Consider the following 22,532-nt stretch of genomic DNA (forward strand, 5'->3'; position numbering starts at 1 on the left):
TCTCCCCCCATGTGTTTCATCTATGAAAAAATAGAACAAATAACAATTGTTGTTAATTGTCAACACCTCAGACATTAAACTTTTGCTTTCACATTTTTTCAAACTCATTTTTGTTTTCTGATATGCTAAATTTGATATTAAGACGTTTATGTAATCTACACAACTACCTCCAATCCCCTTGTCTTACTCATGTAGTAAAACAAGTGTTTAGTGAGCTCAAATAGCAAAAGACAATATCAGATTCAATGCTTGGATGCTTTTCTTGAAAAATATAATATTACAAGTTATGGGCTCTAAATTTCTAGTTCACACAACGTCAAAAATAAAGAAAAGGTGGACGCTTTTGCAATTTAAAATAACGTCAGTTTTTGCCACGATTTTACTGCAATGGCAATACATTGAAGTCAATGGAAAGATGGACGTCCAATGGCAATACATTGAAGTCAATGGAAAGATGGACGTCCAATGGCAATACATTGAAGTCAATGGAAAGATGGATGTCCAATGCACACAATGTCCTGAATAACGGATGTTATTAAAGCGGACGTCAAAATAATGTTCATTATTTTCGGACATCTTTTGCAAACTAGAATAATGTACCAACAGCCGTCATTGCTGTTGGCTAGACAGCTACATGACGTCCGTTATTTTAGACTCAAAATGATGGATGTCATTTTAAACGGAGCTGAAAAAACGTCCTTTTCCGTCTCATGACACTTGGCGGGACATTTACTAAGGAGTGAATGTATCTAAGTAAAATTTTGAGAAATAAAAGTCTCAAAAGAGAAAAATTGCGCAAGCATATTCACCTGATATTGACCAGACGTAGGCCTGCACCAGTTTGTGTGACTTTTTCAAAAGATGCAAGTGATAAATTGGGCGCTAATCTTGGATTATGTGTACTTTTGGGTAAATACTCAAAACAGGCAGATAAAAAAAAGTCACATCTAAAAAATATTCACCCATTGCTGGTTTATAAATAGAACTTAGACCAAAAATGGGTGAAAAATCCAATTATTCACCAAAAAATAGGCGCAAAGCCCTTGATAAATTCCCCCCTAGCTGTGCGTATGGCAGAATATCTATAAAGCACTACTGTATATTTGGCAGGCCTACTGTTTACTAACCAAATAGGAAAGTAAATTCCTCTATGACTGGACACATCTATAATAACAATATGGGAAGTCATCGTTCACAGTCCAAAAGCAGAGATTCTGTTTTCTTGTGACCATCTGTTGGAAAATCAGGCTTCATCTGTATTTTTTTATAATGCAATTAAATATCTTTTAGTGGAAAATCTTTGTTATTCTATACATTCCATAAAAAGATTTAGTTCCTTTATGATGTCTATATGTCCCATTGTAGGTCGTTATAGCTGTGCCCCTTTTATCTATGAGATAGATAGATAGATAGATAGATATTATGAATGTTCAGTGATGAGCTGACCTCATGGCTTCCTGATGCCACTGTAAGACTGTTTTGCCAGTGGAATCATCTGTGCAAATGTTTGTTCTCTCTGGAGGGAAAATTAAAGGGATACTCCAGCAGGAAAAAAAATGTTTTCATATCAACTGGCGTCAAAAAGTTATACAGATCTTTAAATTACTTCTGTTTAAAAATCTCAATTCTTCAAGTACTTATCAGCTGCTGTATGTCCTGCAGAAAGTGGTGTTTATTTTTTCCAGTCTTAACACAGTGCTCTCTGCTGCCACCTCTGTTCGTGACAGGAATTGTCCAGAGCAGGAGAGGTTTACTATGGGAATTTGCTTCTACTCTGGACAGTCACTGGAAAGAAAATACCACTCCTTGCAGGACATACAGCAGCTGATAAGTACTGGAAAACTTGAGAATTTTAAATAGAAGCAAACTTCAATTCTAACTTTCTGACACCCCTGGATTAGAATTTTTTTTCCTGTGAGTACCCCAAGTATTTACACAATGTTTATTGAAATCAGTCTGCAGCTCTCCTGCAGCTAATCACTACACTTCTGGTCCAATATATAGTACTGATATTCCATCTTCAGCAGCACATTGTTAAAGTGTCACTGTCGTATTTTTATTTTTATTTTTTTCAGAAATCAATAGTCCAGGAGATTTTAAGAAACTTTGTAATTGGGTTTATTAGGCAAATATGCCATTATCTGCATTCAAAAAGCCTTTCCCCAGGTCCCCCCCCCCTCTCTTCACTGCTCATTATAAGAATATCTCAACTGGTTTACATCAGTCCAGCCCTGTGTAACCTATGGAGGGGGGAAGAGGGAGATTAGTCGGCAGCAGAGAGCAGAGAACAAAGTATTACACAGCGGGACCTGTGTGAAAGCGGTATTCAGAGGTCAGAGAGGTCAGTGCTGACTTCATAGGAGATAGCCCGGTAATGTAGCTGAAAATTAACTCTTTGTTGTCGTGTTTTGGTGCCTCATCTCCCTCCACCCCTCTCCATAAGAGAACAATGAAGACAGGGGGGAAAGCTTCAAACAGTTTTTTCATGATAAAAATACATTTATCGGCTAATAAACCCAATTACAAAGTTTCTTAAGATCACCTGTACTATTGATTTCTGAAAAAAAAAAAATTAAACGACGGTGACACTTTAAGGTGCAAAGAAAAGAGTCTCAGAGGTGCTAGAAGATAGCTGAGAGGTGGTGATGTAATTGTCTAGTTCACAGGAAGTGAGCAACATTGGACAGACTGGCATTCTGTTTGAAAATCAGGCCATGCCATTTATCGGTTGTCACGTGATCCAGCTGCTGAGCTGGGATGAAACAAATGGTACTGTAGGAATGGAGGAGGCTTATGCTGCGTTTAAACGTAACGAATATCGTGCGATATGATCGAATTCGAACGATAATCGTACTTGTAAACGGAGCGAACGATCAAACGACGAACGAGAAATCGTTCATTTTGATCTTTCAACATGTTATCAAATCGTCGTTCGTCGGTCGCAAAAAATTTGCCGATCGTTCCGTGTAAACAGTCGTCGCGCGATAGTCCGGCCGCCCGCAGCTCAGCCCCCTGCTCATCCGCAGCCCCCTGCGCCATCTCGATCGCCACCCCCCCGCCGCTCTGATCGCCACCCCCGCCGCTCCGATCGCCCCCCCGCTTCGATCGTCGCCGCTCCGATCGCCCCCACCGCCGATCCGATCGCCCCCGCCACAACCATACGTTACCTGCTCCGCGTAGCAGGTCTTCGACATCCCTGGCTCCGCTCTTCAGTGCACTGATTGGCTGAAGAGGTGAGCCGGGAATTTCAAACGGCTCCTCTTCAGCCAATCAGAGCTCCTTTTCAGCACTGATTGGCTGAAGAGGAGCCGTTTGAAATTCCCGGCTCCCTTCTTCAGCCAATTAATGCAAGGCAGCACTGATTGGCTGAAGAGGAGCCGTTTGAAATTCCCGGCTCCCCCCTTCAGCCAATCAGTGCACTGAAGAGCGGATCCGGGGATGTCGAATACCTGCTACGCGGAGCAGGTAACGTATGGTCGCGGCGGGGGCCATCAGAGCGGGGGGGGGCGATCAGAGCGGCGGGGGGCGATCGGGGCGGCGGTTGACCGTGGGGCCGGGCTGCGAGCGGGGGGCCGGGCTGCGGGCGCGCGATCGCAAAACGATTTTGCCGTACTATATATCGTACCGTCTAAGCGCTGATCGTTATGAAAAAAAAAATTACTCCGACATCGTTAATCGTACGATCGGGCCAATTATCGTTTCGTGTAAACGCAGCATAAGCGTTAAATGTGCAAAATGTTCTTTTACTCTAAACCTCTGCATTTTAGAACACCTAATTAACTAAAGTCTGTAATGCTTTCATATCTTTAAAGGAGACCTGTCACCCCCCGTGCCGGGGTGACAGTTTCCCGACCCCCAGCTAGATCCCCTTATACTGACCTCATCTCGCCAAGTCCCACTCCCGAAGCCGGTCCCCGGAAGGAGATATCCTGGTCAGAAGCCGACGCGCGCGCTGGGGGGAGAGGTTCAGCGTCCATAGAGAATGAATGGAGCCGGACTCATCTCTGCAGCTCGCACACGGCTCCCTTCATTCTCTATGGATGCCGGACCTATCTCCACAGCGCATGCGCCGGCTTCTGGCCAGGATATCTCCATCTCGGGACCGGCTCCGGGAGCGATACTCGGCGAGATGAGGTTAGTATAAGGGGATCTAGCTGGGGTCGGGAGCCTGTCACCCCGGCACGGGGGCTGACAGGTCCTCTTTAAGACGTACAGTCAATATTCTGCTGCCTTAACTATTTTATTTGACAATTAAAAAGTATTTGTTTGTTTCTTTATGATATGATGTAGTGTTGTCTATATCTTTATATCATATACCTTTACTCACCATCATTACTTCTTTTATTCATGTACGTATAATCTTGTATAGCCTTAATTAAACTCTAATTACATTTTAATATAGAGTTGGGTAATAACAGTTTTTTTTGTGTTCCTCTCCCCCAGGTAAAAGCACCATGCAATCATTTGGAGACAAGTAACTGAAGATTTTTCTTCATACATCCATTCTGCCATGTTTCGTGGCTGTCACCATAAGCCGTGTTTGTCTTCATGAAGATTCCTAATCTTGGTAATGTGATGAATAAATTTGAGGTCCTTGGAGTTGTAGGTGAAGGTGAGTTTTAGAATTTTGTAAAACTTACAGTAACATTAAAATCCCCAAATAAAGGCTGAACATTTTGTTAAAGGGGTAGATCACAAAAAAAAATTCTTTAAAATCAACTGGTCCCAGCACGTCTCAGAGATTTGTAATTTACTTCTATTAAAAACATCAAGTATTCCAGTACTTATCAGCTGCTGTATGTCCTGCAGGAAGTGCTGTATTGGGATACTGGAAGACTTAAGATTTTTTAATTGAAGTAATTTACAAATATCTGGCACCAGTTGATTTGAAAGAAAGTATTTTTGGTGAACTACCCCTTTAAAGGGGTATTCCCATCTTAACAAATATAAATAATCTTGTATTGTTTAAGTTAGATATTTTTGCAGTAAACTTGTCTGCTTCTCCTGTTATGCTTCTCTACCTTGTTGACAGCTTGTAGGTGAAAGGTCACCACCCTGTTAAAAAAAAGTGGTCTGTCTGATGGTATATATAGGTATAGGTTACATACATATATATATATATATATATTTTTTTTTTAAATACAGTATATATACTGTAGCTCAATAGATCTACATTATAGCTATGTATATACCAGCCTAACCGCTGCTTTTAGAGTTGAGCGGTGGTCTGTGTTTTCAAGTTTGCTAAATCAATGTATATGCAAAAATGTTTATCTTGTTGAGACATCCAAGTTTAACATTGTTGGTTCCGAGTAGAATACCCCTTTAATTGAAAATGACATTTGAAAAATGAATAAAAATATAATTACTGTTGTGTTCATCATATTCACCTTTAGGCTGCGTTCACACTACGTATATTTCAGTCAGTATATGTATATTTCAGTCAGTATATTTCAGTCAGTATTGCAACCAAAACCAGGAGTGGATTAAAAACACAGAAAGGCTCTGTTCACACAATGTTGAAATTGAGTGGATGGCCGCCATTTAATGGAAAATATTTGCTGTTATTTTAAAACAACGGCTGTTGTATTGAAATAATGGCCGTTATTTACTGTTATAAGGCAGCCATCCACTCAATTTCACCATTGTGTGAACAGATCCTTTCTGTGTTTTCAATCCACTCCTGGTTTTGGTTGCAATATGAGGACCACAATACTGACTGAAATATACGTAGTGTGCATCCCAGCCTTTAAGAGGATCTGTAGCCAACAAAAAAAAGAGATGCTATTTTCATTAACCCCTTTGTGTCAGCTGTACGTCTATGCCCGATGCAGTTGAAACGTATATAAAGATTCCTTGTGTAAAGGGGCCTTTAATGGTTGCGGTGCTGCTTCAGTGTCAGCAGCACTGCACACATTTAAGCGCCTGCAGTTGGTACAATAACAGACCACAGTGGGCGCACTGCTGCTGCCCTTGATTAACACCTTAAATGCTGCGATTGCATAACAATCGTTTTCTCTGACAGACAGAGGTCTCTTACTTTTCTCTGTGCTGTTAGATCGACGAACCTCTCATAGAGTCTTCCTCAGGGAGACTCTACTAGAAGAGCACTGATCTTACTAATCAGTGCTATGCAATAGCATAGCATTGACCAGTATAAGTTTATACAGTCAGGGTGTGTGTATTAGGCATACATACCCCTACATTAAAAAAACATTTAACTTAACTGAATAATCCTACCCATCATATTCACTCTTATTACTGAATATAAGTTCACCCATACCTGTTATTTCCCTGAACTGTCAAATTATAAACCACATTTTTTGAGGGTTGGATACAAGTCCTTTTTGAGGGTTTGCTAGCACAAATAACAGCCATTATGTCATAATGGTGGCCGTTATTGTGCAAATAACATCCATCATTATGAAATAACAGCTGTTATTTGGCCTCAAACGGCAAAAAAAAGAGGTTATAGTAACATAGCCTCAAACATATATGTGGTTGCCAACAAAACCCCAAAATTAACAGAAATGAACACTTCTAAATTTAAACTCAAGCAATCAATTTTCATACTCGAAACTCAGTTACATTTAGACAAGAAAAGATATTTAGGCTTAGTTTCCCATCAGAATGGAATGGACTGTGGTGTCCAGTAGAGGTAATTTACCACATAGAGAATGGAACCTCTGTGAAATATAAAAAGCTCTAATTTTTCTCCCAGGGATAAGTGTCAAAAGCTTATATCTGGTGGGAATCACGTTTCCTTAGCATTTTCTACCACTTTCCTTGGCTGCTTATTTTTTCAGTATTTTTGTCACTGCTTGTTTAGGTTGCCAAGGATTTTGAAGGTGATGAAGTAATGCTGCAAATTCAGTGTCTGTAATATCTGTGCAACGTGAACGATACATAGACCTGAATGCCCAGCAAATGCCCATATTGTGTGTTTTTCTAATAAATTTAGCAGTATTTGAAATAAACATAAATGAGGTCAGATAGAGAGCGTGTTCACAGGACATCCATCTTGGGTACGTAGCAAAAATTTGTAAATTTTCACTGTATGGGCTGTAGATTTGGAAACAGGTTTAGCCCCAATCAGTCCATGGTAAAATTTTGATATTGAATTACAGCTCCACAATATGGAAGGGTTCTACACCAAAATCAATTAAATGAAAATATATTAAAAAAAACCCATAATATTTAAGATATATAGGAGATCACTTGACATTTGCCGAATAAATTCCATCCATTACTCATTGGGGGGTTAAATTCTTGTGCATGTGCATTCACATCTGCCCCAGTATATACATGTAATTACTAGATTGATGGGGTTTAGCCAAGTAAATGGTGCTAAAGTAAATTAAAAAGTTTATTATTTCTTTGTTCTAGTGCCAAAAAGTTTGACATAAAGATAAATGTATTTTGAAGATGAAGGTGCAGGCCTTTCTCTAGCAAGGCATTTTTCTTTTGTCTTGGCCGTTTCTTTGTCTCTACTGACTTTTTTTTTCATTTTTTAAAAAGAAGTTGACTCTAAAGTTCTGTCTTACTAAAATGTATCATGAACATTTGGGAATTACTCTTCATGATGCAGTGTCATTTTTTAGTGCAGATCTTGTGTGGACGTAAGAGCATGATTTTCCATAGTTTCATCACATACGTACACTGAGTTGTTACTGCATTTTTTAGCAGTCAGGTACTTTGTATATAGATTGTGTTCGGAAAGGTTTCTATAAGCCCCTAAAGCTCCAGAAAAGCTTCCATGTAACTAAATTATTAATGAGATATTTTATGCAGTCATTTAAGAATATTCCAGCAAAGTCATTTTGCAGCCTTAATAGGTTCTATAGGTCTCAATTTATTTTCGGACTACACCAACTTGCATAAATGTAGAACTGGTTTTGCTATTTGTCACTATGGCGGAGTTGTCAGTAAAGAGATATTGGGCTGCAATATAAAATATGTACAGTTTGTCCTGGTCCTATTGCACCAAGTTTCTGAAGAAACACTGGATTACTGTAAATATGGCGCTCTTGAGAGACTGAACCTGTACCCAGTGTTTGGACCGTGTGTAAGGACATAAGAAAAAAAATTTAAGGATACTGTAGGGTATGTTAACACGAAGCAAAAGTGTTTGAATTCAATTCTTTGCGCGGAGGGCGGCTGGAGCGGAGGCCCTTAGCCTTTTCATAGAGATACTGTGTGACACTGAGGCAGGCGGGATTCCATGGCGGAGAGATTCGCCACGGAATTACGCCACTTTTCCTCAATGTGAATATACCCTTAAAGTGTGGGAGGGTGAAAGAAATTGTTAAGGACTAAGGTATAGAACTTGATTTATTTCACTAAAAGTCATGATAATTGAAGGATCTATAGGGTTTTTCCCCTTCTAAGGCATTATGGCATATGTTGAGCTATTGCCACAAAACTTGGATGGGAAAACCTTTTTGATGAAGTGTTGGGAAGGGATGTACAAACTTTTTTGGTCAAGCCTTTTGTTACATTGTATGAAGAGAGATTAACACAGGTTTTCTCCTAAAGGCAACCTCTATCCTTATGTTCTGTTAGGGCCTATAGATGTCATAGCGGGTATGGACAAAAAAACAGAAAGCGTGACAGCACTGGCCTGCTAAGGACACTGGAGGGTAGTTCTATGGTAGGACAGGATGAGGCATTGTGGCATAGCCAATTTTTTTTTACAGTTTTAGAGATGGGGCAAAAAAAAATAAGTGGCACCTATAGAAGAATCGCTTTCTAGTTACGCTTCAATAGCCCGATCGAATAATTCAAGGTCTAATTAAAGGTGTTGTCTAAGATTATAGAAAAGGAAAGGGATGACGCTGACTGCAGCTATGGTTTAGTAATTCTGGACAACACATTTAAGCCCCCGATGAGGCACACCAATTTGTTCTAACCCCTTCCCGTCCTCCAGACAATTGTTTTGACTATGCTTAAATGTTTGTAGGGTTCATCCCACAACACATCTCATATTCCAGCAGTCAACCTCTAGCAATCATATACCTCTTCCCTATCCTGTGTATAGGGAATGTATATTTGGTAGGACAACTTAGATCTTAGACTCTTCACACTACTATAATTACACTAACTCCATCTCCAGTACTTGTGACATATATGTCTGATAGACCTATGGGTCCCATACCTGCCTTAAGGCCAAAGGCCCATTAGCACTGTCCGGCCTGTTGGCACTGTCTTTCTCAAAAAGGCAGTCCTTGATGTGGCAGGCCAAAATGCGTTGCTGTCAATAAAAACACTCTTTTATTTGAATAATAACCTGTAGATTACTGATGGTTCATCTTGGCTGTGAATCGATGACCTCCATGTGATACCGAACTATAGTACCTGCGCTAGGGCTGGGCGGTATACCATGAAAATACCGATACCGTCCCTGGCGTCGGTTAACCGACCTCAACTCTGCCAGGACGGTATCTGCGGTATTTTTAATCCGGCGGCCGCATCCTCAGTCCCCTCGCGTCTGGGGACGCATATATAGTGGAGCAGGGCAGGGGATGAGAGATCCCCTGGCTCCGTAGTATGACAGTTTGAAGCTTCCCCCCGCGCCCTCGGCTTCTCTCCCGGACAGCCGGGACCCGTCTGAGCACACACGCTGCCCTGCAGGCCGTTTGCGCGCGGAGGTCCCCGGTCTCTGGAGGAGGAGACTGCAGGGACCGCGGGATCGGGTGAGGGCATCGCTGCAGTTGCACAGCGGGATCAGGGGGCGCAGTGCAGACCTCCAATCCCACTGTACAGCTCCAGCACGCACAGCGATGCCCTCACCCGATCCCGCGGTCCCTGCAGTCTCCTCCTCCAGAGACCGGGGACCTCCGCGCGCAAACGGCCTGCAGGGCAGCGTGTGTGCTCAGTATGTGGGACGAGTCAGCGGCTGTCCGAGAGTGAAGCATGTGTGCCTAGGGCGGGGGTGGGGGGGCGGGTTGGGGGGTTAGTTGGGGATGAGGAGATACTATTTATATGCCCCCCTTCTACCCAGGTCCCCCCAGCTGCTGCCACCCTGCCCCAGTCACCCCCAGCTTCTGCCACCCTGCCCCAGTCACCCCCAGCTTCTGCCACCCTGCCCCAGTCACCCCCAGCTTCTGCCACCCTGCCCCAGTCACCCCCAGCTTCTGCCACCCTGCCCCAGTCACCCCCAGCCTCTGCCACCCTGCCCCAGTCACCCCCAGCTTCTGCCACCCTGCCCCAGTCACCCCCAGCTTCTGCCACCCTGCCCCAGTCACCCCCAGCCTCTGCCACCCTGCCCCAGTCACCCCCAGCTTCTGCCACCCTGCCCCAGTCACCCCCAGCCTCTGCCACCCTGCCCCAGTCACCCCCAGCCTCTGCCACCCTGCCCCAGTCACCCCCAGCTTCTGCCACCCTGCCCCAGTCACCCCCAGCTGCTGCCACCCTGCCCCAGTCACCCCCAGCTGCTGCCACCCTGCCCCAGTCACCCCCAGCTGCTTCCACCCTGCCCCAGTCACCCCCAGCTGCTGCCACCCTGCCCCAGTCACCCCCAGCTGCTTCCACCCTGCCCCAGTTTTAATTGCAACGCCCCTCTTCTTTTTGATGTACTGCCACAGGTTGGGGCAGGCTTATACAGAATTCATGGGCCCCATGCAGTTTCTATGCTATAGGGCCCCATGAATCCTAGCTATGCCCCTGCTCCACCCCCAGCTATCTCTTGGGATCCCCTGATACACATGAATGCTCAGCTTAACTGAGTGTGCATGTGTTTTCAATGGAAATGGAAAGAAGACTGTACCAGCAATAGGGCATAGGGATCTGCATAGCTGTATATACACGTCTTGTAGTGTGTATATAGCTGTATACTTGTATATACATGTCCTGTAGTGTGTATATAGCTGTATACTTTTATATACATGTCCTGTAGTGTGTATATAGCTGTATACTTTTATATACATGTCCTGTAGTGTGTACATAGCAGAGACCTGGACGTGTATACACAGGTACACAGCCGAGACCCCCTACTAATAGAATAAATGGCACAGCCTTGGGTTGCTGCTAAGTGACTTACTTTATTTTTTTTACTCTATTTAAAAAAAATATCTAAAGGTTGGCCCGGTCAGGTGGGTGTGGCTTACAAAGGGGTGTGGCTTACAAAGGGGTGTGTCATAATTATCGTTCAATTATCGTTACCGCGACTACATGTATGATTAACCGCGATATCTATTTTGGCCAATATCGCCCAGCCCTAACCTGCGCCCCATTTCTAACTTGGAGTTACCAAGGTCCAGTGACCCTGTGTGGTTCATACCAGCACTTTCTAGAAGGAATAAACACAGAATACAAGTATTTACTAGAATACACATGAGAGAGCCAATAGGTCCACTTTAAGGAACACATTTTAAGGATTATTTTAGTGAAGTAGACAAATGGATTCTGGTGACTCAGCACATAGGATAGCATTCTCGATTATGGCAGAATTAAGCAGTCATGTACACAAATAGTTGAACTAGTTCTCTTTCTTTCCATATAGGTGCTTATGGAGTGGTGCTCAAATGTCGACACAAGGTAAGAACAGTTGTCTGCAGTTATTGTGTTTTATTCTGCACTTTAGTAGTGATATTTTTTATGCAGAAGTCAGAGCCATCTTTTCCGTGGTAAGCAATTAATACATTGTAGGAATCTTCTATACTAATAGCATATACATTGCACATAACATATACAAATTAGATCCCCAAATTAGATTAGCTGAAATAAAAAAAAATCAATAAAATGCCAGAATTATAAAACTCAAAGAGGTGTACCATCAGGGCAAATTGAGATCCCAGGTAAAGTCATAGCAGAGAGCTACTGGTGAGAGAGGCTACAGCTCTTCAGTGGTAGTTCTTTGAATGTCCAAAGTATAAGCTGCATTTTAAACCATTGCAGAGTTCAGAAGTGTGTAGCGCAAAGGAGTATTCCACCCAAGAGCTAAAAAATTAAATGCTCCCAAACCAAGCTGGTTTTACTCACCAAGTCCCCCTGAGTATTTTGAGCCATCTCTCTAGCCATGTCACTAGAGTAACTGGTTTTTCTAAAAGCTGGTCTATATCCAAGATGGCACTGGCCAGGAAACTACATTTCCCAGAATGCATTGCACCTCAGAGGGAACTGCCAAGTATCTACCTCATCTTGTAGTATCAGTTTGGTTTGATTGCTCATTTCGTAGAAAAGCATTCCAAAAGATAAGAAGCGATAGGTACAAGAGACAGGGAGATTCCAGACAATAGTTTCCTTACCCTCCCAGCCTAAGCATGGTGAGGGTTAAAGGCCTACTCCCACTCTTAAGTTCCAGTATACCAATAGGACGTTACTTCCGCTGTGTGTTGCTCATCAATGTGACCAGCTGATGCACTCTAGGGTTTGTGTGTGGAACGGAGATCACTTTCTTAATGTTACCCTATAAGATTCACTGAGTGTCTCATAGAGTTACATTGTAAAAGGTCATTCCAGTCCACACAGTAGGTGCTGTGTGAATCGAGAGTGCAGTAGGGACTGGAACCAATATTATACTGGGTAAACTGGGCACACAGTAAGAGGGGAGCAAGGCAACTTTGTACTCTTACCATGCTTAATGTTAGGAGGGTAAAACATTTTTTGGCTAATGTGTCATTTTAATGGTCAAAGAACAATAAAAAATTAAGTATAATAAGTATATTGTTGTTCTCATCTTTGTGTACAGTTTTTCTTCTTAAACAGTGTTTTTGTGTTTTTAAAAATAAAGTCTTAAAAGTGCCAGACAGTCAAAGTAACAGTATGCATGTACAGAGGGGAAAACAGGAATAAAAAGTGGTAACAAAAAAACTACAGTATCTCCATTGGTCATGTTTGCCTTGGAATATAAAGCGATGTAGGTGGTTTTCCATTGCGTTGCTGCTGCTGGTAATTATGATATAAAATGTCTTGGTTGCACATGGCTGAATGACCGCCATAGGTAGCACTTGTGCTGGTCGTTGTGAGCCTGGAAATGGTTGTCACTGCGCATTTCAGTCTCTCAGAAAGTGGATGCTTCTCCTGTGTCTCAATGACAGGTGCACTTTATTGAGTATTTGTAGCAACGTAGGACTTGTCAGGGTATTCTTTACATATTGGCAAGTCAATGCTAATGTAACCTTTTCTGAGTGAAGATTGGTGTCTACCTAGGCTGAAAATCAGTCATATCCCAGCAGCCGAATGCAAAAGGCATCCAGCAATTCAATCACAGCTTTCCGCTCTTTCAATTATGTTTGCTGTGAAAGATGCCATAGTCTAGGACGGAGGACGGAAGCGCCAACCTACCTGCCTAGAGAGGATTCAAGCTAAGCGCCAATTTAGTAATTTCCAATACTTTAGAACAATGAAATATTTAATAGTAATAGTATTTACTTACTCTAAAACCCATATAGGCTACATACTATATCACGTTTGATGTCTCCCATTGGCATGCAGATAACTAATGGTGGGTTAAGGCAGCATTCACGCATCCCATAAAATTGTCAGTAATCCCGGATCAGCGAGCACTGACAATTTTAGGAACCATTAAAAATTAAAGGGGTATTCCAGGTTATTTTGATATTAATTCTACTGATTTCTCTTGTAATATAATTAATATATCTCATTGGTTTCTATAATAAATTTTGTCTCTTTCTCTCTATTTTTATGTAAGTCACGTGTTTCTGTGACGTCACCGAACCGGAAGTGTGGGGACTTCCCCGACTCGGCCGGCCTCTTGGTGTTTATGTAGTTAGAAAGCTAGCAGAGCTTTACAAACGGCCTCCCTGCGCACGGGAGGTCACATGACACCCTGTTCCCGGGCGGCCTGTCAGTGTGAAGGAGGTCGCATCCACCTCCTGTATAATCACTAAAACCCTCCACCCCCTGCCAGTATAATCATCCCGATGTCTCCCCCGGCCCCCTCCATCCTGTGTATACAGTCCTTTTCAAAGATCTCTCACCCCATCCCCCGGTCTCGGCACCTCTTGCACTCAGCTGACAGGCTCTCTCTCTCTCTCTCTCTCTCTCTCGCTGTGTGTGAAGCAGGAGAGATTTCTTTCCTGCTCCGTACACAGTTCCTGGCAGCTGAGTTTTATCGGGGCAATTGACAGGCACTGTGTACGGAGCAGGAAAGAAATCTCTCCTGCTTCACACACAGCGAGAGAGAGAGAGAGAGAGAGAGAGAGCCTGTCAGCTGAGTGCAAGAGGTGCCGAGACCGGGGGATGGGGTGAGAGATCTTTGAAAAGGACTGTATACACAGGATGGAGGGGGCCGGGGGAGACATCGGGATGATTATACTGGCAGGGGGTGGAGGGTTTTAGTGATTATACAGGAGGTGGATGCGACCTCCTTCACACTGACAGGCCGCCCGGGAACAGGGTGTCATGTGACCTCCCGTGCGCAGGGAGGCCGTTTGTAAAGCTCTGCTAGCTTTCTAACTACATAAACACCAAGAGGCCGGCCGAGTCGGGGAAGTCCCCACACTTCCGGTTCGGTGACGTCACAGAAACACGTGACTTACATAAAAATAGAGAGAAAGAGACAAAATTTATTATAGAAACCAATGAGATATATTAATTATATTACAAGAGAAATCAGTAGAATTAATATCAAAATAACCTGGAATACCCCTTTAATGCAGCCATTCGCACGATGTGTGCCGCGACCCCCACCGCGAAAAAAATATGCCATGTCCTAGTGCAGATTGCGGTGGGTGCGGGGTGTGTCTGCATTTCTATCGGAGGATCGGTGCTACGATCCTCCTCCGGTCATCATGGCACAGATCACGGGTGGGGGAGAGGGGGGGCACTGCACGGGTTGTGTGAATGAGGCCTTACACAGACAGATACAAATTATTGAAGGCAAAGCCAGGAATGGATTTAGAAGAAACAGAAATCTCAATATTTTCTTTATGACCTGTTCTCGGTTTAGAGTTTGTTCTTGGTTTTGGATTCAATAATCTGTCAGATAAATCACACCTTTAGGGCTATGTTCCCACACAGTATTTTTGCTCAGTATTTTGGTCAGTATTTGGAAACAAATTCAGGAGTGGATTGAAAACACAGAAAGGCTATGTGCTCCCTGTTGAAATTTAGCTGATGGCCACCATTTCATGTAAAATAATGACGGTTGTTTTAAAATAACAGCAATTATTTGCCAGTAAATGGCGGCCATCCACCCAATTTCAACAGTGTGTGACCATAGCCTTTCTGTGTTTTCAATCCACTCCTGGTTTTGGTTGCAAAAATACTGAGTGGGAACATAGCTTTAGGGCACATTGTCCTGTTCCATGCCGTATTGGATGCAAATTAGATCCATTTGATAGAGCTAATCCATATTCAGCATACCCTATGCAGTTTCTGCAAAAAAAAAAAAAAAAAAAAAAACTGCATATGTGCTTCTGCAAAATACCATACCACTTTCTGCAGTGCAAAAAAAAAATATAAAAATCTGTTAAAAACTACTGTTTTGATTCCTATTGAAAACAATAGGACGTGGATTTCATATGTTTCTCATGTAGGTTCTGATCTAGAATCCAAGTCAGATCCCGCACAAAAATTCCAGCAAATAAACAGAGCCCAATAGTTAATACCAGCTAGGCAACATTATTTATTCCTGATGGTAAATGAAGAGGCAAAATTCACACATGCAGTGATTGAACCCAGTTTGGGACACTTATCAACCTCTCTGTTAGCTTTGGATATATAGCAATAATTTATAACAACATTTCCTTCCTGATAAGTTTTCTTCCCATTTTGACAAGCGCCCCTTGTTGATGGACAGATGGAGCTGTCAACAGTTACATAGGATATTTTGGTTGAGCACCTTTACCTGTTTGGCATATGTCTTTGATCGGGCTGTGTAATATAGGGTTAATCATTTACCAGTCCTCTGGCTAATTTTGTTCTACACACACGCCTCTGCAGGTTTCATGTGAAAAGAAGCACATGCAGTAACCTGTGAATTTTTCATGAAGGTAATCAATGGGGGTGTAGAGAAGGTTTGTTAATAGCGCAGTCTTAATATTGACACTACACGCAATGCTGGGAGCCTTCCTGCTGAGACAGCTACATGTGTGTACATCAATAGAGCGGCTTAGGTTCTGTGACCCAGACAGCACTGCATTATCAAATGGGACTTAAGTGGAACTTTGCAATAGCAAGTGGCTCATTGATTAAGTCATGAAAAATGGAAAAAAAATGCTGTAGTGTCGCTAGTGACGGATGAAACCAATTTTGCAATACTGCAACTGTTGCAAAATTAGAACTCTCAGCAGGCCCAGGTAGTTGCAGAGATTGCATATCGTAACCACACAGCCACATATGAAGACCACTGCTGTAGACTGTAAAAGGGCTTGTTCAACCAATTTTTTTTTTCTTTCAGATCAACTGGTACCAGAGAGTGCCAGAGATTTATAATTTACTTCTATAAAAAAATATCCAGTCTTCCCATATTTATCAGCTGTTGTATGTCCTGCAGGAAGTGGTGTATTCTTTCCAGTCTGACACAGTGCTCTCTACTGTAACCTCTGTCCATGTCAGGAACTGTCCAGAGCAGGAGCAGCTCCCCATAGAAAACCTCTCCTGCTCTCAAGACAGGAAATAATACCACTTCCTGCAGGACATACAGCAGCTGATAAGTACTGGTAGACTCTAGATTTTTTAATAGAAGTAAATTACAAATCTCTGATGTACAAGGAGAGAAAGGAGCACTGAACCTCACACCTATAGCTGACACTAATGCCGCTCGGCTACATTTAAAAACCAATGCCAGAATGTTGGTATATAATTTGATCAAACCATATTGCCCCATGTACCACGTGCAGGTCCCCTGGTTCCACATGAGTCTCTACACTAACACACCACCATGTCAGTCAGCGACCACCAACCCCGCAAGGCGTGCACAAACAGGGAAGGAACGCCATAGAACGGCCCTGCAACCCCACTGTCACAGAACCAATCCCCAAGGGCCCCCCAAAACCCAGTAGGCACTGCCGGCGGAGAAAGAGGTCACCAATCAACACAAGTGTGAACAAGGTCTAAAATACTCACCATAGCTCCTGCAGGTAGAATGGGAAAAATAGGAGGTACTAGTCATGTGTGCACAGGTGTCTCCTGCTGATTGCGTTCATGTGGGTCTTCCCTGCTTGTGCACACTTAGCAAGGTTGGCGGTCGCTGACCGACAGTGTGATGACAGCGTAGGGACCCATGTGAACCAGGAGACCGGCACGTGGTACATGGGGCAATATGGTTTGATCAAATTATATACCAACATCCTGGCGTTGGTTTTTAAAAGTAGCTGAGAGCCATTAGTGTTAGCCATAAGTGTGAGGTGCAGCAGCTCCTTTCTCTCCATGTCGTATTTTACAAATCTCTGACACTTACTGGCACCAGTTGATTTGAAATATATATATTTTTGTGAACAACCCTTTTAAGCCTTCCAAAAGTGATTACGTGTGTAAATAAGAATATAGATGCAGACTGGCCCACCAGAGTGCAACAATGAGCCTAGGTTATGACTCTGTAATGGTCCCAAACAGTGTCAGACTGGGGTGCCAAGGGCCCACTAGTGGAATTATGGGTTGACTCACAAATAAGCTGTTAGACCTTATTATGTCCCATATGTGCAATGGAAACTGCAGATATTGTGATGAAATAAGAGACATATAGATGCTCAGGATCATTTCCATTGTGGTCCCAGAAAACTTTGTTCAAAAAAAACATTCATGTTAAAATTGTTGGCTTTAGATGCTTTTTGGGAAGGGGGTAAATAACTGTTTTGAGATGAAAACTTATGATGTAAAGTACTATTTACTGTAGGTACAGAGGAGCCTCCTTCACTCCAGCTGTTGCAAACCTACAGTTCCCATCATGCATAAACAGCCAGTCTTTAGCTTCGGCTGTCCAGGCATGATGGGTATTGTAGTTTTGCAACAGCTGGAGTGCTGCTGGTTCCCCCGTCCCTAATTTAGTGCAGTCAATTGTCGTGGAATAGTAGTAAGATATGCCGGCACTCACCAAGTTCATAAATAGTCATTTATTAGGGTCACATCAAGCAGGTACAGGTAAGGAGGACGCATTTAAGCCTATGGCCTTTATCAGCTTAAAAACGCACAGAAATGCGTCCTCCTTACCTGTACTTGCTTGATGTGGCACTAAAAAAACGAGCATTGATGAACTTGGTGAGTGCCGGCATATCTTACTACTGTTTGCTTGGAGTAATTCCCACCACGATCACCACCTTCAATCAGAGTGCTGTCTTACTCCTATACTACAATTGTCATGGAACAACTTGAGCAAGAAGGCTTCTTAATTTCTGTATAACTTCCTAAACCTAACCCTGTTTAATACCTGTGTAAAAGAGCACTTTATTTTAGCGTTTGATTGCGATCAACTGTCCATAATACTAAACTTTTTATATAACATTAAAGAGCTATATGAACCCATTTACATCATATCATGGTCGGAAAAAAAATATCCAATTAATTTCTATCTAATATATACAAAGATAAAAGCCTGACTTATCAGCGGTGTATCAGTAGGTGTCGGATGCTGGGCTGTTGTAGATTTTCCGGCACGTTCCCTAATATTTCTCTGCATCTGTTTCTATAGTAACTGTCTCGGATTGTCACCAAGTCTAATGCCGCTAAATGTTTTCTTACAATTAAACTGCATTTTTCCTGCCTAAAGAAAAATATTGAAGAATAGATTTTAGGTTCAGTTTGACCAATGTACTGGCACAGCTATAGTAAGATGTCTCTCCTTGAAGGCACACGTTAAGGCTGTATTTGTGTAGGTCTGTTACCTGATATTTAGCAATGCAATGACATCACATTGGAAATGCTTTTAAAAACAGAATAGGCTATGTTCACACAACATCTTTTTTTTCGGCTGTTTTTGTTTTTTTACGGACGTCATTTTGGTGCCAAAATGCGGTTGTATATGTAATATTTATGCTGTTGTAACACACTAAATTTCCCATGGTGGGACTATTGATTATCTTATTTTATCTTGTGTTTTTAACTTGCATAAAACGGCAGCGTTTTGGCGTCAAAATGAAGTCCGTCCAAAAGAAAAAAACTGCCAAAAAAGAAGATATGTAACCATAGCTTAATAAAGTTGGAGAGTTGTCATGAGACAGGCTTCTCTTTTTTTTGCTGATCTGTGGGAGTACCGAGAGTTGCTACTGATGGTGAATCCTAAGGAAAGTTATGTACATCCAGTTGTGTAACGTTATTAAATGTTTGAAGCACCTACTGGCAGATTTTTTTTCTACTTAGGGTAAACCTGTAGACCTTGCTGTAAACCATGCTTTATGCTGTTTTTGTAGGTATTTTATCTATTGACTACATGTAGTCATGACCTTGTACAGTATGAATGACGTATTAAAGATCAATTGTAATAGTTTCCCTGCCCTTAGTTCAGACTTTTTTTTCCCTCTAAGTCTAGCATGCATTCAGTCACTTTATTAATCTATTTACCCAGCAGGTTAGAAACGGCTGCTGCTGCCTACTGCATAATTCCCTCGGTACTTTCTTTGTTTAACCCCAGCATGTCTGTACTAACTATTCATTGTGCAGTATAAGTACCTTAAAGGGGATCTGTGACTAGGTTTATGCTGCCTTAAAGGAGTGCATAAACTAGTTACAGAAATGCTGAACAGATTGGTGCATTACTTACACCATTCTGTTCAACCGTTCTCCTAATATGCAAGAGAATAGAATTCTTTCTTTTTTTAATGTAATTTTTATTTTTAATACAATCAAAGGTATGGGGTAAACAAATGTAAGCCAAACGGGGTACATGTCATCTTAAAGAGATAAACACCTGCCAAGAAACAGCAGTATCGATCTGTAATAGATGGAAAACAATCGAATGCACAGCAAACAGAACCATGTAAGATTGCATGTCAACTACTAATACCAATGAACATAAATGGTTGGTAAAGGCAATATGCCACCCCACACAAAGAAGAGAGAAAACACAAAAACACACTAACATAATGAATAAACACGAAGGGAGGATGGGGGGAGGGAATGGGGATACAGATCAGCAGACCCTGGTTACTTTCCTGTCAGTTAGGTATACCTGTGCGCCCACAGTAGGCTTCCCAGGGAGCCCAAACAGATTCAAACAAAGGCAGTTGGTTATTCAGTGACGCGGTTATTCGCTCAAGACCCCTGATATCTTTTATCCTTGCCAGCAGGTCCTCAAAAGTTGGAGGGGAGGTCTGCTTCCAATTACGGGGGATGAGGGACTTAGCGGCTGTTAATATCTGGAGCAGTAATTTGGTGGACTTCTTCCCTAGACTTTTAGGCGTAACATTAAATAGATAGGTATCCAAGATGAGATCAACGTAGCCACCTGCAACCAGAAGCTTGTAATAAGCGGACAGTCCCAGAAGATGTGGAGCAGGGCGGCCACTGAACCATTACACCTCCAGCAGACTGAAGGGATATTACTATTCAATTTATGGAGTAGTTCGGGGGGGGGGGGGGGAGGGGTGATACCAGCACATGAGAAATTTGTAATGGGTCTCCTTATAATTTGTACAAATAGAAGCTGTTGCTGCCCTGCTCCATATCACCTGCCATATTTCAGGGGAGATTGTCCTACCCAGTAAAGCCTCCCATCTGTCCATATATTTATGCCGAACAGGTGAGTCCCCCACAGGCGAGCTCAAAATTTGGTAAATGGCCAAAATGAGGCCTCTGGTGGATCCACCCGCCCGTATCAATTGCTCAACGGATGTGGGCTTAGAGACGGTGAGGGACCCAAAGGTCGATTGCATAAAGTGCCTTATACTAAGACAAGAGAGGTACTCTGACCTAGGAAGGTCATACTTTTCCCTAAGTCTATCAAAGGGCAGGAGGGTTTGCGTAAGGGGGTCTACTATATCAGCGAATTGAAACAGATTTTTACCAATCCAATGCCGCACCATTAGAGGGGACATGCCAATCTCAAGGGAGGGCGTCAGCAGGAAGGAGATGAGAGGAGAATCCCGGGAATAGAGGCTAAACTTGGATGCTTACGTGGTCCATATTTGCCTCGTGAAGAGGATCGGGCCAAGTATGGGAGAGGGAGGGCAGGGAGGAGGTGCTGAAGTCCACAAAAAAGAGTTCGGTTGAATAGGGGCCAGCCACAACTTTTCTATCACTGCCCACATTTTATACGTAGATTGTGAAGCCCAGTCTGAGACCTAGCGTAGGTGAGTGGCCCAATAATGAAAATAGGATTCTTGTCACACCCCTCCCCTGCCCTCCAGCGGCTGATTGACATGTAACTGTCTATACACAGCATGGATAGATAACTGCCAATCAGCAGCTAGTTGGCAGAGTTTTTTGCTTCTCATGAATATCCAGGACTACTGGGCTCATGCACATAATGGAAACGACTACTTATTGTTCATGTTATTCAGGAGGATATCTCCGGATCAGCTGCACAGAACAATGTAAGTGATACATCATTCTGTTCATCTTCTCTGTCACTATTTTATGCTAGCCTGAGAAAGGACACCATAAACCTGCTGACAGTCTCTTTAAACTAGTTCTCAAATGAAATGAGTGGGACATTTTTCATTACTTTTATGCATCACCACTACATTTTGACTTCACAAACTGTATAGAACATCACGTTTCAGGGTTTTTTTTGTATTAGTCACAGCCCAATTTTACTGCAAAGAGCTCTTCTTGTCTGAAAGCACTCACCTTTCATTACATGATTGCCCATTGATATCAATGGTGCACTTAGAAATAGGTACTCTCCAGCAGATTTCTCCAGCAGTACCAGCAATCACAGTGAGTAGACATGTATACGCATGGTGTGATATTGCAAGTGTACAGAAAAGTCACTCACAGTCCTTGGATCCATACAGATAGACAATTGAGTATTGATTTTTCTGCACAATTGGGCTGTTATGTGAAATAATCATCAATCGGATATGTTATCATTTTAATTTTGGAGTGTGATTGCTGGAACCCTTCCAGCTGTGAGATTCTCAGGGTCAGTACTAAATAGAAAACATCAGAAGTTGTGCCCTTGGTTCTTATGATGATATGTGAATACATTCAGTGTATGTGCCGAAAAACCCGATTTACCTAACAAAACCCAATAGGGTGTCTTTTTGGGCTCCCAACAACTGTTATACATCGGCATACATTTTTTTACCTGTATAAAAAGGATAGTTGACTAAGCCTTTGCATACAGAGACATGTGTAATATATAGTGCATGGTATAAGTAATTTCTACATGGAAGCCTATGGGCCACTGTATACAGTCCCAGTCATCAGATGAATATGTGAGGAAATGTTGGATCGACAACAAGGGGAAGATAAAAAGACCCTTTAGTGTATGTGAAATACATGAAAAAAGGTTTTCCCTTACCTTACTTTTTTGCCTGATTGAAGTTATGCTCCCAATTCCTGCGACTCCTCTGTTCCTGTGTTCCCATGACAACACTTTATTAAAAATTTTTAAACTTACCGTAATTCCTATGTATAAAAAATGGGCATATTTATAATCTAATAATGCGCTACATGAATGTCTATGAAAA

At 42.4% G+C, this 22,532-nt stretch overlaps 1 protein-coding gene across 7 annotated transcripts in view; it reads left to right on the top strand.

Annotated features, from left to right (window-relative positions):
* Window positions 1-22,532, top strand: part of CDKL5 (cyclin dependent kinase like 5) — a 246,417-nt gene that overhangs the window by 121,177 nt on the left and 102,708 nt on the right. For all 7 annotated transcript variants that reach the window (XM_069945342.1, XM_069945346.1, XM_069945347.1 and 4 more), the window contains exons 3-4: window positions 4,444-4,612; window positions 11,501-11,535. In XM_069945342.1, coding sequence (XP_069801443.1) covers window positions 4,549-4,612; window positions 11,501-11,535 — 99 coding nt within the window. In that variant the 5' untranslated portion in view covers window positions 4,444-4,548. The remainder of the gene's footprint in view (window positions 1-4,443; window positions 4,613-11,500; window positions 11,536-22,532) is intronic.

This window comes from Dendropsophus ebraccatus, chromosome 11 (assembly GCF_027789765.1).
Source record: "Dendropsophus ebraccatus isolate aDenEbr1 chromosome 11, aDenEbr1.pat, whole genome shotgun sequence".
NCBI classification, from domain to species: domain Eukaryota; kingdom Metazoa; phylum Chordata; class Amphibia; order Anura; family Hylidae; genus Dendropsophus; species Dendropsophus ebraccatus.